The sequence below is a fragment of the Hydractinia symbiolongicarpus genome, chromosome 8 (assembly GCF_029227915.1).
Source record: "Hydractinia symbiolongicarpus strain clone_291-10 chromosome 8, HSymV2.1, whole genome shotgun sequence".
Taxonomy (NCBI): Eukaryota; Metazoa; Cnidaria; class Hydrozoa; order Anthoathecata; family Hydractiniidae; genus Hydractinia; species Hydractinia symbiolongicarpus.
The window spans coordinates 18,464,497-18,480,182 of record NC_079882.1 but is presented as its reverse complement, the minus strand read 5'-3'; the positions used below and the strand labels follow the sequence as shown (position 1 = coordinate 18,480,182).

Genomic DNA, 15,686 nt, shown 5'->3' with positions numbered 1-15,686 from the left:
GTCAGTCAGTTTACTCCAGACTGACCTAACGAAAATTGAAATTTCGAGGAATTTTCCGTTCAAGAAGATCTCGCAAATCAATTTTGAAAAATAACTGCGTAGTGCGTAACAAATATTATTGCCTAGCCGAATAGCAAAATATGTCGTGTCTAACTTCGTAACAGAAATCACAATTTGATACACAGCTTTTTGTAAACTTTATTCGCGACGTTGTTTGCGTATATCATACGTCTTGTTGACGATTATATTGAGCAAGACAACAAACAAGAAAAGTCACAGCGAATAAACCTTCGAGTACGAAATGTATTTCGTGGTGAAGAAACAATAACAACGTAAAATGCTTCAAGTCCTTTGTAACGAAGCATGTTTGGAAAGATCAAACACGTCGCTGCGAACTTTATTTCACCATCAATTCTGGTACTTGATCTTCTACCATATAGACGGATGATTTCACTTTTTCGCTCCAGTTTCCGAGTAACCCGCGTAAATTTTGCATCTAGAAAGAGAATATATTATTCCACTTGGAGCAAAAAATTATTGACTTTTATCTTTCCTATTTAACAACAATTCCATAAACAGCGGAAGCTTTAATTTTATGCCTACTAGTTACACAAGGTGACACGGTTTCAGAAGTGGAGGGGCCACAAGATAGTGGCCACAAAATGGCAAAATTTACATTCTAATTAATTCATTTTAGGTACTTCTCCGTTTTCAAAATACAGAAATACTGCAACAATTTTTTAATATTTGCAAATAACTACTTTCATCCGAATAGCGAAACCACTTCTTGTGCAAAAGACAATTGCAACGTTCGTAAGGAAGGCACATTTTTTTGCGTGCACGAGGATTTCATGAACAGAGAAACTGCTTACCTGTTCTTTATCCAGTACTCGAGGTTGTACCCACGTGATATGCACCATTTTGTTCACTTCGTCTATACTTCCTAGACAGTTGTTGGAAAAATATATGTGTAAAAAGGCTCGAAAACAACGAAAGTATTTTCAAAGTAATTTCAAAGTTGAAGACATCTTGGCCCACAGGGTTCATGAACTTTTAAATAAAATAAAAAAGGGACTGATATTTTTGGGACAGGGCAATCCATGGTTACTTTAATAAGAAACTTAATAAGAAACTATAAGAAAAAGTACAAAAATTTGGTCTAGGTAAAAAACTTTCACTCAACGCCCAAAGATTTTTGAGGTTAGGATATATTACTTGTACGCTGAAGTTGTCTTTGGTTTAAGAAAGGGCGACGATGGCATTGCAACAAATAGAAAGGTTACCTTTAATGAGTCCGAGTGATAGTGCTTTCATAACGAGTAATTCCACCTAATAAACGATTAAGACCTAATACAGTTAAATGATACAGTCACAACTTAATTGAACATTCAAACTATCATAAAACGCTACGGTGATAAAAAAAAAGAACAGCCGTGAACATACCTTTTAATATTTTATTATCAATATTTAAGGGCCTTAAAGGTAACATGCGATTATATAGCGGCTTAGGAAAAAATGACTCAGCTGTATTTCTCAGGCAATGTTCACATATTTCTTTACAAGACGCCAACTGTATGGGAATTTCCTGCAAAATTCCCCTTTAGAAAAAACAGAATGGTAGGCACAAGTGGCTTACAATACCGCAGGTCAGCGTTCTTTGCGAAGGTCCACAAAACCTTTTATTTGCTCATAAAGAAACTAATTTTATCAGGACTTTAAGTTTCTATATAAACAGGTAACTTCCTAAAATGACTGTAAGCATTGTTTTAGTTATATGATCCCCGTCATCAGCATGCTAAAACCTTCATCGCTATATATCATAACATATTATCTTTAACGTAGATTTTAATTTTAAGATCACCCTTATGCTACAGCTAAAAAACGAAAGTATTATATATATTTCCTCATTACAACACCACATTGACTTAATTCTGCGACACATAGTTGTTCCGCATTTATTAGTAGCGGCGTTTACTTTAAAATCAAAAGTACTGTCAATTGAAAACAATGGGATAATTTTTGAGATATCACACATGGCGCAAAAATATGAATTTCGGAAAGAAAACAACAAAAATTCCTCTTAAATAATTTATACAAACTGAATTTTATCATGCTTCACTTCTTCGATCGAGCGCGGCTTTTTTCAAATAGAATCGCTAATAATCGTTACATTTGACGGTCAGTCGTGTATTAGGAATCACTTTGTTTCGTTTCTTAACGCGGCGTATGAGAAAGAAAGGTGTGAACTGATTTTTGACACACGCACGTTCCGAACAAAAAATAAACCAACAAGAGCCATGAATGATTCTACACTGCATACCTCATGAACAGGAAGTCGAGTGTGTTCAGAAATAAGTTGAAAGGGGAAACTTCTGTCAGTAGACTTCCTCTTAAATGTCAGCTGAAAAAGAAGAAAAAAATCAGAGAACGTTACAAAACGAGTATCTGAAACTTTCCTAGTGACGCATACTCCCCCTTCTCCCATGCCATTAAGAATTTGAAAATCCGCACCCTTGCTTGGGATAAACACTTGTTCATTTAGTTGCTGCCAAGATATGAACTACTCACTTCCATCAAACACAAAATCGTAATCTTTTGCATCATGGTGGTTTCGTTAGCAGCTAAGTCGGGCTATAAACCATAAAACTAGAATTTATTTCCACTTTTATACAATAATGCCAGAAATAAGTCTTTTAATCTAATTCGTTTTCCAAACAATAAAGCAAAGGACTTGTTTGTTATCGAAACAGGTGAACTTTAAATGGCTGAATAAATATGACAGATATTAACGATATTTGGAAACAAACTTTCTTTATTAAAATTTGCTTTTACTAACAACTCCCTCCAATCTTTTTGCCATGCTATTACGTTTCCATACCTGTTTGCTCCAGCTTGGCTTCAAATCCAAAAATTTTTGAATATTACCTAAAAACAATACAATAGTGAATAGTTGTCACAAAACACTGCTAAGAAAAACAAATATTATTATTACATCTTCCTTATTTTCAAATTACTGTGCGAGGTGCAAACAAAGGTTAAAAACGCAGTACAGAAGTATTTCGCGAAAAACTACGGAAAACATGGGTCCATATTACAAAAGAACAAAAATTAAAAAATAAAAATATAGGCTTTTTACCGCTATTAAATGCATATAAAACATCGATTAGCCATGCAAATTCCGTTCTCTTTAGATATTGGAGAACCTCGTGCGCAAGCTACAGGAGGAATGTATTGAATGTATTACATTAACATTGCCACTGTGTTACCTAAGACACTTGCTGCGCTGTTAATACACTAATATTTAATAATTTGTAGAAAATCCATACCAATTCTCCAAAGTTATATACATCACTACCAAGTAATGCAGCAAGAGACAAATTAAAAGCTCTTTCTTGGAGTTCCTTCTCTATATAAAAAATCGTTATTTATAAGACGTGAGACACAAAAGTCATCAGATAGTTCCGATAGAAAAATCTTAGTGCTTAACCCTATTCCTGCTGGGGGGGGTGGGGGGGGGGGGGTGATTGGACCTCCCTGTGTAATTTCTACAATTAATGTCCGTTGGACTTAAAACTTACCACAAGTGTTGTCCAGGCATTAATACACAATTCGGTGAAAAAAAATTTGATGACGTCCACATTTTTGCTGATGACGTCATCAAATTCGGTGACAAATAGGAAAAAAACACTAACTTTGATTTTGTTAACGATGTTGAATGTTGTATAATTGCGATAAATTCAATAACAATAATAATAGAAGCACAAAATTGATAATAATATAACCTAAGAAGTCACATAAAGCTTTTAAAAACATGTAAAAATATTTTTATTCTTTTTTATTCTTATTTTTTATTCAACATAAAATTCCATGGCAACAGTTCAGCATAATTCCAAAAAGGGGGGGGGGAAATAAAGCTAAATAAAAGTTAGGAAAAATCACAAAATTTAAAGGTGTAACTATAAACACATAAAAAGTTATTAACAAAAGTTTAAGAGGGCCAGCACGAATAGGGTAAGGTCGTGGCAAAACTCTTTTATATTATCACTAAAAAAGATTATCGTACTTACAAGGTCTATCCAAAAAATAAATTAAAGGAATAAAAAAATGCTTCAAAATTTGATTAAATGAAGTTAAATTACTACACAAAAGAAAGTATACCTGGAATAGTGGAGATGTCCATGCAACCTAGAAATCTTAGAGCATCTCTGTAATATTCATTATAAGAACCAGTTATCTAAACAGTAATGAATGAAGCATTCTTCTACCATACCCACAATTCAATTCACACACATTGCTAGTAGAAACAATTTCTTTACCTTACTATAATTGCTGGATAGATCGTAGAATCTTCCATGTACTGTAGTTACTCCATCTAAAGTGTCCAGTAACGTTTGAGCTTCTTTTATGACCACCTGTACGAAATTGAAACATAATATACTTCGAAAAATATATCACATGCAGTACCTAACAATCCACATTTACAAAAAAAAAATACTTGTTTTTGTACTGTTGATGTGTAAAAGTCAAGATCGTGTGTTTAAAATGCATTGTGCAAAAAAAGGAGATTTTTATAAAAAGACCAAACTTTAAGCCACTTAAAAAATGAATAAATGAATGAAAGTTTACAACCTCTTCCACATAGGAGAGTTTTAACAACCATGCCAAGAACAAGGTTTGTCCACCGTTCAAATTTTTTTAAAAAATTATGTGAGGTGGAAGGCTTGATACGTAAAATATCTCGATAATATAATACCCTAAAAACATTATCCCTTCTAGCTCGACTTTTTGTTTGATGTACAGCTCAAAGTTTAGGAATTTTTAATTTTTACTTTCCTAAGTTCGAAACTATTTTTTCCTCTTTGTAGAGCTAACGGATTTGAAGTCTTGTATTTCAGTGCAGTTTGGCAAACCCTTGCAAGATCAAAAACAATATGTAGTTTCTAGGTATTATTGTCATTTTAAAATATATGAAAGGCTGAAAAGAATGTTGTATTATTGACAAAATGCACTGAAGTTGATTTAAGTTATACTTAATATCAATTTCACCTAACCACTAGCACACAACATGACTCCCACAAACAATAACGCAGTAGCAATGGGAATTAACAAAGCAGGTGGCTATTATCTCAGAAAAACAACACGTCATTCTGAATTTTTGTTGTTGTGTGAGAAAATTACATGAAATATCAGGTCGGAATACTGCAATATGAGAACATACTAATGCAGTCATTTTTTTACAATAAAAATGTCTAATTTTAATGAGAATCCTCTTTTATAACGGCCCTTCTGAACATGAGCTGTGCTATTCATTTCCACCTCTATGTTGTTAAATTAAAACTATAATGACCAACACTAGTCTAATTCACATCAAAAAATATTTATTAAGGGGACAAATACCCCTGGTACATGATGTTGTTTAAAAAGAATACTTAATGTAAACAACAGAGAATTTTTGATATGGATTTGACAGCCATTTTTTTTCATTTCATCACTAACGCAATCACCTTGAATGCTATTCAAATGACGATCACAATAAAGAAAAAAAAACCCTCTTATTTACATGTTGAGCCTTTGTGTCATTAATCCAATGGTTGGTATTTTTATCATCATAAATAAGCTTCGTTGGTTAAATAAAAACTCCAGTTGTGAAGAAACACTTTTTCAAAATGAAGTTGTATATCTCCTGCTTAGTCTGCAGCTATTAGCGTTTGTTATCATGGCTGGGGATCGTTATTTAGCATATAAAAAGCCACTCATATAGTGCAGCATGACCGAAAAAAGTACCATCGTTGTTTGCGCAATGAGCTGAGTAATCTCCGTTATTCTCACAGTTTTGTTTTATTTTACAATGAAAAACTATAAACAAGTTTTCTTGATATTAACAAGTTTTTTTTGCATTAGCATTAGCGTGTCGGATACCCTTCTACTATCTCATGCTAAAGGATATTGCTCCGAAAGTACCCAATGAAAACACTACATGGCAAACCCAACAAGATAAAAAAGAGAGGGTGTTATCAATACGCAAAGATAAAGAATGGACACCAACACCATCCCACATGGAAAGCAAAAAACACATATTGTTTACAAAAAGATGTAACAAGGTGGATGTTTGTAAAAACCCTCGGCAAGAATCCAGTAAAATCCATATATCAAACCAACACAAGAACAGAAAAACAAATTACAGAAAAAAAGTTGAAACACTGCACTTGTTTACTGGAAGTTTAGCATGTTTTGCAATCTGTTGGTTTCCATTTTCAATTTATGCTTTTGTATTAAATTCCAATGTTATGGATAACTGGAATCACAAAGAGACGTTGACAATCAGCGTGTTAAATCTAGCCTTTTTTAATTCAGCTATTGCGCCAACAATTTGCTTATTTTACACATGGTGGACAAAAATAAAACAAAAAAACATCATCATCATTAAAAAACACCCACCAAGAGAAATTAATTCCAGTTCAGTTTTATTGGCAAAGCAATATTTTGTTCTTGTTAAAATGTAAACCAAACGAGTGTCTATATAGATTCTGATAGAAGCTTTTTCTATCACCTCATATCATGTACTGCTATCAACCATGTCTGTAAATATGTTTAGTGAGCTTATATTTCACGGTTTTCCCTATGGAGCAACTATGGAACATAATTCTTTCTTTATAACTAACTTTCTTTATAACTAACTTACTTTAGCCTCATCCATTTTCTTTGCTTTTAGATGTAACAGTCCAATTGCAGTCATGCACAGGATGTGTCCTTCCTTGCTGTTTTTCATCTGAAAATAAAACTTGCAATGAGAAATGGTGACCAAAATATTGTGTCCTTATTATGTCTCTTTACTTCCCTTCTGAGGGCTTAAATTTTTTTAGGCATTCACATCAACCACATTTTAGAAGTGGCACAATTAATCTTTAAAAGTAATAGCAAGTTGTTTTACAAAGAAATTCATGTTTCAGCCTAAAATTACTTAAAGGAGAACTAACAATTAATAATAAGTTGTGCTTAAAATGTTCATTATATGTTAATTTTATTTATTATTCTTTGCAATAAATATCTTTATCAGAATAAAATAATATTTCACTGTAATAAATATAGTTTTGGAGTTTTGGACATGAGTTAACACTTGAAAAAAATAAGTACTACCTGTACCTTATCATGAAATTTTTCTTGTGTTATTTTTATATCAAAACATCATGAAAGATAAAAGGTGCTTCATTTAATTTGATAGACTTGAAATCAAAACTTCAAATGATTATACCCAAAAAAGTGTACTGGAAGCGATTTTGTTATAGTGTAACAAAACAAAAGAGTCTCAAAGTTTTTTTTGTTTACCTACTTTTATTGTTAAATTGTTAAAAATAATTTTTTCTACCATGTTGTCCTACTGGAACGACCGTTAATGTAATTATCGTTTCAGGGGGACAAAATTTGGACTTAAAAAGAGATGAAAAGAATGCCATGTTGTTAACGGGATATGTAAAATCGTTTTTATTACGGAAAAAAAATATATGTAAGTTTTGGAATTATGGAATTTCCAAGGAATCTGTGCATTATATTTAGTCAATATAATATCTAAATGCAATTTGAAGAAATTGAGACGAAATAGAGATTAATTTCTTTACTTGAATATGTATAGTACAAAAATAATGTGAATATAGACTGATCAAGTAGTAAAAATATTTTTAAAGGAAAAGTGTACCTTCTCTTGTGTTTTAGTAAAGAATTCAACAGCCTTGTCATAATCTAATATGAGAAAATATGGCATAGATATAGACAAAATCTTATAATTTGTTCTCTATAAAAAGATGATACAAACATACCAGTTATTTCTTCGGCTATAACTAACATGAGTTCAGCCAGTGATAATTGATTTATTCTGAAAATGATGATGCAAAATTTTAATATTACATTTCAACACGATTGTTGTTTGTTGCAGTGACATTGAAAGTATCTCCTACCTGTGTTCAAAATCCGAGAGAAAATTTTCATATAACTTAAAAGAAAAAAAATATATATAATTTAATAAATCAGATAGAAAACAATATTTTGGGGGAGTGCTGCAACTTTTGACTCCCACTGGCCTATGTTTAACTTTAGCCTAGAGGGTGGGCTCTCCACAATTGGCTCCCAGGCCCAACAATCTATCTTAGCCATTCATTAATTTCAGAAGGAAAAGAAGAAAAAAATGCATTTTTAAAATAGAAAAAGACAGTTCAAAATTAAAACAGTAGGAAAATTTCATTTTCTGTTTTTTAAAGAAACGTTTGTAATGTTATTGGAGAGGAAAAAAATTACTTTGTGTTTGAAAAATTCAGTTAAAATCTTGACCGCTGTGAAAGTAAAAAAAAGCTGGAATGAGCACAGCTGATGTTAGATATATTCAGAAATTTGTTTCCATGGAGAAAAAACTGCAATGATGATTGTTTTGGGTGCTTATTTTAACTTCTCTATCCTTACATTAAGTTTAAAATATATTGTATAAATGGAGTTGTTTATTTTTTATGTGTTGTGTATGCACATTTTTCTTCCTCTCCTTTGCAATGTTTTTAATTCGCAATTGATTGACATTTTAATAACGAATCATCTTCCTTTCTTCTGTTTCTCCAAGCACCCAAAATACTATCAAACAGCCTGTTTTTAAACATTTTCTTGCTTGTATTTTGTGGTGTGTATTTTGAATGTAAGCTTGAAAGCATGATGAAAAACAATACACAAATAAGTTAGTCTGGTGGTAATAAAACAAGCTTGTTTCGAAGTCTTGTGGTAATAAAACAAGCTTGTTTCAAAAAAGTTAAAATATTTAGCAGCAAAAAACTTAGACAGAAGGAAAGCATAGCCATTTGTATCCAAACAAAAACATATAATTTCAAAAAGCTTATATTTTCCTTAATTGTTCCAGTGTCATTCAGTTTGGTTGCATGGCTTTGTAACATAGCCTTGTTATGTTGTCGCTGATGTCAATTATATTGAATAAATATATATGTATCTCAAGTATGTTTTATAACATATAAAACTGGGTATAATTTCACCTACCGTATTTTCTGGTATATAACCTGTGGGTTAAAAATTGATTTTTACTACTTCCACTGTTGGTGTGGGTTATGTGATAAGTTTTATATTTTCTGTCATTTATTTAATGTATAAATTTAAAGTTTATACATTCAATGAAGAAAATAGTACCAACGGGATAAAATGCGTACATTAATATAACTGCATGCGCGATCCTTATGTAATCTTAATTCAACTAGGTGAATTAATTTTTTTCACACAGTGAAATTGCTTTAACTTTCTATTGCTTGCCAGTGCTAATATTACAAGCTCTCTCTGAAACACAATTCTGGAGATCATTTTTTTTTTTTGTGTTGAATGTAATTCTAATCTATTTACATATTTGCAATCACATTGAGCACATTGAAATGATTTGCTTCTGGTAAAAGAGCAATATAGCAAGTATCATTTTTAGGTTTAATTGACACAGATTTCACAACCTAGTGCCCAGGACTTAATTATTAATTCCTGTTAAAAATGTTGAAACATGTTAAAATTAAAGTACAGATAATAATTTTCTTTTTTTATCTTAGCTACCTTCGAGCAACAGGTGGCCACTGAAAATATCAAAAACAAATATAAAATACAATTAATAAGACGCACGCAAATATCTCCTCCTCATTGCCACCATTCACTTTATCATGCACACTGTGATTGCTGAGACATAAATAGATAACAAAATTCTATATATATTGGAGAAGAACGTTCCGTACATCGCTGTTACAGACAATCCGTGACAATTATTATGTTGTTTATTTTTATACTAAAAAAACTTAAATGAGATTTTACTTCAGGTTTATAACCTAATAGCATGATTGTTGTTTTTATTATTTGTTTGTTTGTTTAATCGCAGAAAGCAAGAGTTGTTATTGGCTGAAACTAATGTCTACAAATAAATAGAAAACAGCATTGTCTGATTTAGTACTGTCGGCATTAGCAGAAGATCGACTTGTCAAATTAATTTGTCAAGTCGATCTTGTCAATTTAAACTGAGAGAGTCGCTACTTCAGACACTCGGTTCTTGTGTTTGGTGTTTACAAGTTTCAACGTCCCCCACTTGTCTCCAGCATGAAAAAACAGAACACTTGACATGCTTATAAAATTATTAGGGTAAGTACAAATACGCTGAATTTTTTTCTTAACATGATGTGGGTTATGCAAAGGTGCCGGGTAATTAAAACACATTGATTGAAATTTTATGCTGGTTATACGAAGAAGCGGGCTATCTGATAGCATCTAGTTTATAACTCCCTAAAAAAGCTGAGCTGCGGGTTATACGATGTGCAGGTTATATACCGGAAAATACGGTATATAATCAAGCTTACAAATGTTTGTTTTTTAAACAAACAAAAAAAGACAATTCTTTGAGGCAAAACAGCAACTTGTTTATAGAGAAAATACAATATTCAAGAATTAAGTTATATTTCTTTGGTGATTTCTTTGGTGAATAATGGAAGTTTTCATCAATTGCAGTTATGTTATATATACTTACATCTGTTAAACCGCCATTCTGTTTGAAATGTTCTTCTTTTACGAACTTTATTAATTCTAATGTCAATTCATGCCATAACCTGTGTTACAGATAATTAATTTTAACTCGTTAAAAATTAATTCTAGGGATATTGGCATTGCAGGAGATACAAATGATGATAATTTTATGCTACTCATGATTTGACAATCTATTGTGTTGTTAAGGACAGCTTTTTAATGCCGCCCTATATCTGTGCAAGATTGGCATGCCCAGAAAACTTTTTTATAAGGCCGGCAGAACCAGACTTGTTCTAAAGGACGTGGAAATAACAACAAGAAAAAAAATTAACAGTTTTTAATACATTGTTTCATCATCATCATCATCATCATTCTCGGCTTAACGTCCGTTTTCCATGCTAGCATGGGTTGGACGGGGTATATTAATGACCCTCTTCCAATCTGATCTAGACTGTGTTAGATCTAAACTCAACTTCCTCTGTATCAAGTCTGTCCTTATAACCTCCTGCCAAGTCTTTCTCGGTCTACCTTTGGGCTTTGCCCCAACTATCAAGTCTCTACACTTTCTTACCCAATTATCCTCCTCCATTCTTTCCAAGTGCCCCAGCCAATTCAATCTTCTTATCTGGATAACATCTTTAATTCTACGGAGACTGCTTCTTAGCTCATTTGAACTCTTTCTGTCTCTTAGACTGGCGTTACACATCCACCTAACCATTCTCATATCATTCCTTTCTAAACGGTCAAGATCTTCCTGCTTCACTGCCCATGTCTCACTACCGTACAACATAACACTTCTTACAGGCCTCATACAACCTACCTTTTACCTTAATTGACAGAACTCTGCTAGTCAACAAAGGAAGTAACTCTCTGAACTTTTTCCAAGCAGAACCTATCCTGCAAGTAACACTTCTTCCAACACCTCCTTCACTGCCCAACATATCACCTACAGAAGTTCTCAACTATCTCTAACAAGCCACTGTTGTACATCATTAAAGCTGGAAATACTTCATTCTCTATAATCTCACCTTTGCAACGCTTGCATACAAACTGTATGTCAGCTCTTAACCTTCCACTAATACTACTGCACTTTATGTACCCAATGCTTGCAAGTCTGACAAAAAATTGAGTTACTACCAACCCCTTTCCTGCAAACTCCACAAGGCCACTTTCCAACTACAAGGTCACACATGGCTGCAATGCTACTAATCATGACTTTAGACTTTGCTGTGTTTACCTTTAGCCCTTCTCTTCTAGTCCTTTCTTCCACTTCTCAAACTTTTCAACTAATTCTTCGACTCTGCTATGAGAACCAAATCATCTGCATACAATAACTCCCATGGACAACCTGTTCTGAACTCCATCGACAGCGCTTCTAAGACTAGAACAAACAACAAAGGACTAAGTACAGAACCCTGATGTACACCAACATTTACACTAAATTCATCACTAAGTGAATCGTTAATCCTAACACGACTTCTAGCATTGCTGTACATAGACTGCACCATCGTAACTAGCCACTCATCCACACCTAATTTTCTCATAGCCCACCAAATAACTTTACGTGGCACTCTAAATCTACAAAGGCAAAATAGAGATTCTTTCGCTTTCCTAAAAACTTTTCCTGAGCCTGTCTGAGTAAAAATATTGCATCTGTAGTGCCACGCCCTGGAACAAAACCAAATTGCATCTTATCTATATCAATTCTTTCTCTAAGTAACTTATCAATCACTCTTTCAATAACTTTCATTACTTGATCAACCAACTTCAAACCTCTATAGTTACCCCTTTCTAATGCATCACCCTTGCCCTTGAAACAATTCACTATTACACTAGACTGCCACTCACTCAGAATAGCACCATCCTTTATAATCTGGTTAGCAAGACTTGTAATAAGCTCAACTCCAATATATCCAGATGCTTTTACCATCTCTGCAACAATACCTGATACTCCTGCAGCCTTGTTTCTTGTAGACAAAGAAAAAAACCACTTCACTTACTCAATTTTAATCTTACGTAGAATCCGCATTTTAAGTTATTTTAGACCTTGAAAAATAGATTTTGCTGCTCTAAGGGCAAAGTTGTCAATGCATAGGAAGAATAATAAGTCTGCAAAAGATATTAGTTGAGGTAAATTTTGTCACTTAAATACCCAGATTAAGGGAGAATATAACATGCCAACATGTGAAGTGACTCAAGATCGATTTTGCCGACCTCATTTTCGTTGTAGGTCTGCAAAATTTTGTTAACTTTCGGCAACCAAATTTCAGCACTATTATGCCGACTTTCAGTACTTTGGATTCACAGGACTGCATAAATACAAAATAATGCAAAAAATAAAGCTTTCATAATTTACCCTAAACATTTTAGTCTATCAACAAGAAAACCAATTCTAACATCAATAACAAAATAAAAAATACAGCAAAAATTAAATAAATTAAGATAAACAAACCTGCTTTCATATAACTGTTGCAGCTGCACCCACTGATCTGCAAGGGGCCCATCTGAACAAACGCGAGCCAAATAAGCTTTAATGTCTTTCATGATAACTTATGTATTTTTTTTCTCTTCCTGTACTCAAAGAAACAATAAAACAGGCTTAATTGAAAACATGGGGTACCCAATATACCCTACCACCCCAAACAATACCCAATACGGGTAGTGTTTGGGGTGGTAGTTTTATTTTACAGATTAGATAATTATGTGCTCTCCTTTGCTGCTGACAAATTTTTCAGATGGAAACCGTTGCATTAGATTCAGACTTAATGGTTTCCATTAGTGATAATTTCACATGTAAACAACTTGAAAGAAAGGCTTCCCCCATGTAAGGTTCTCACAGCAAATCTTCTGGTTATAATGTTGTCTTGTCAATGACCAAAAAAGCATAAAAACCACGCTAGCAATTATTATTGAATGTAAATAAATTGAAATGGATGCTTTTCCCCTGCAAGGTTATTATGTCAACTTTCTCTTGTTGTCTTTACAATGATCAAATAACATGGAAACAACGCTATAACCGCACTTTAAGAACGGCTTTTCATAAAAGTATGTTTACAGTCATTCGTCGTAGTCGTTCGAATAAGATTGCAAACCCTAACTAAGCAAAAAAAAAAAACTGCACATAACAAACAAGACATTTTTTTTTTAGTTTGTTACCACCAGTTAGTTATGTTAGCCATTTCATTACTTTTCAATATTTCAGTACTTTTCAATAATATACTCAACTAGCTCGGTTAAGCCACAAGTTACTGTGTTACTGTGTGACTTGCTGCTAAAGGCTCTGTAAAGGGCTGAATAGGAGCTGCAAGCTGTGTTACACAATCAGGTGGAGCGCTTTAGCACAGGCATGCACTGTATCGCAAATCGAGTAAGGCTGAGCGCTTTACAGGTAAACTTTGTCCCATATGAATATAAAGGCATAACCATTCTCCAAATAACTTTATCGCAACTTTGGTTAAAAACAAATTCAGGAAGCCACCTGTCGTTTGCGCAGTTATAAAATTACTTGCAATTTTATTTTGCAGCATAAGTTTTTATAACAGTAATAAAAGTTGTAGGCATCTAACGCATTTAGCATAAGAATTATTACAAATTTTGTTGTATTAGCTAGCCAAACTGTATTTGGCTATATCTCGTGGACACTGCCCAATCTTTGGACATAAAAATGCCCAGTCTTAAGAATGGCCGGCCAGTCTTAAGACTGGGCAAGGGGTAACAAGATTGGGCAGGAGCCATGTTAGGCCCATCTTTAGATGCCTTTTAAATTTTAAAGAAGGGATGTGCCACACAAACTCTGTTGTTTGCAAGACCCAACAACCATTCTCAGGCACATTAAAACATAATATTTGGGGTATATGATAAACAAAAAACGAAAAACAAAAAACTTATTGACCAGGCCAGTTTTTGGGTGAAGTAAAAATCGTAGCAGCTAGCTAGCTATAGCTAGCACATATTATACATTTGGCATTTATATACAGCTCGTAGCAACCAAATTTTTTTTAAAAAAAGGTTTATTTATAAAGAATCAGATAAATCGTTAGCTGTTAACTTCACTTTGAATGAGAAGTTTAGCTAGCTGGCTAGCTAGCTAGCTAGCGATAGTCAGCCATATATGGTTGAATAGTTTCAATTTTTTTTATACACATTTATATATATGGTATAATTTTTTCGCCTTTTGATTTGACAAGAAATGTTTCAATTTAAAGTTCCTTTTAAGGGGTACAATCTAAAATTTTCACTGTTCTCTTTGCTTTCCACAATTGTTTTAAGATTGGACATGTATGTTGATAGATTGTGCAGTCCATTCTTAAGACTGACTACCCATTTGTCACTGTCAGAAGATTGGTCTGGCCAGTCCTAAGACGGGCCACGTTCCAAAATTGGGCAGAACATAGATACTAAAAGTAGGAACCAGCAGTAATCAACAGTATTTCGAAGTAGTCATCAGAGAACCACCAGTATAACAGAATAATCAAAGGTGGCCTCACATTTTTCTAGCTATGCTATAGCGTGGTCTCCTAGATATAATTTTTATAGTTGTGTGGATATCATTATTTCTACATTTAGCTATAGCTATATATATTGTATTTTATTTTTACTGTTATCCTTACAAATGAATAAGTCTTGTAAATTTCTTATTCCGAATAAATGACTACTTACTTACTACTTACGTAATATTATGAAGTAACCACCAAAGAACTAGCTGGGGTTTTTTCAGTTACTATCAGAGAACAAGCAGTTATTATCAATTTACTACAAATAAGGCGGCGGCCCTGTTCTGCCCAGATAATAAACGCTGCCCTGATTAAATACGTCAGCTTGCCCCGGTTAAGAACAGGGCAGAAAATACATAATCAAGGCAACATAATCAGGACAGGCCTGCACTCAAAAAATATTATTTGACACGTATAAAAGGAACATAATCAGGGCAGGCCAGTTTATATACAACAGTCTAATATTATGTCTCACTTATTATAGAAATCACATAATCGGGGAAGGCCGGCTTATGACAGTCAAATATTATTCGAGACTTATAGAACAAATATAATTGGGGCAACCGCTTTTTGTTATTCGTCATCACTTCTGACAATAGCCCTGGTGGCAAAGTTGTCGTTGTTCTCAAATGAAACGAAATTTCGTGGCAAATACTAAATTTT

The 15,686-nt window shown here is 33.4% G+C and overlaps 1 protein-coding gene across 1 annotated transcript; it reads right to left on the bottom strand.

Annotated features, from left to right (window-relative positions):
- Nucleotides 1–283: 283 nt before the first annotated feature.
- Nucleotides 284–14,096, bottom strand: LOC130653797 (26S proteasome non-ATPase regulatory subunit 13-like). Its single transcript, XM_057456308.1, has 16 exons — nt 12,983–14,096; nt 10,535–10,613; nt 7,953–7,987; nt 7,815–7,870; nt 7,694–7,737; nt 6,683–6,769; nt 4,317–4,412; nt 4,159–4,234; nt 3,327–3,406; nt 3,137–3,215; nt 2,879–2,925; nt 2,569–2,631; nt 2,321–2,401; nt 1,284–1,329; nt 873–943; nt 284–496 (listed from the first exon to the last, which is right to left on the bottom strand). Exons 1-16 carry the CDS (start codon nt 13,072–13,074, stop codon nt 398–400), a joined length of 1,131 nt encoding a protein of 376 aa, XP_057312291.1. The 5' UTR covers nt 13,075–14,096; the 3' UTR covers nt 284–397.
- Between the last annotated feature and the right edge of the window lie 1,590 nt (nt 14,097–15,686).

Coding starts and splice junctions, on each gene's coding strand:
- LOC130653797 (XM_057456308.1), bottom strand. CDS start 13,074: ATGAAAGACATTAAAGCTTATTTGGCTCGCGTTTGTTCAGATGGGCCC. Junction 3,407..4,158: donor GGACATCTCCACTATTCCAG/GTATACTTTCTT, acceptor TTTTTTATATAG/AGAAGGAACTCCAAGAAAGA. Junction 3,216..3,326: donor TATATAACTTTGGAGAATTG/GTATGGATTTTC, acceptor TTCCTCCTGTAG/CTTGCGCACGAGGTTCTCCA.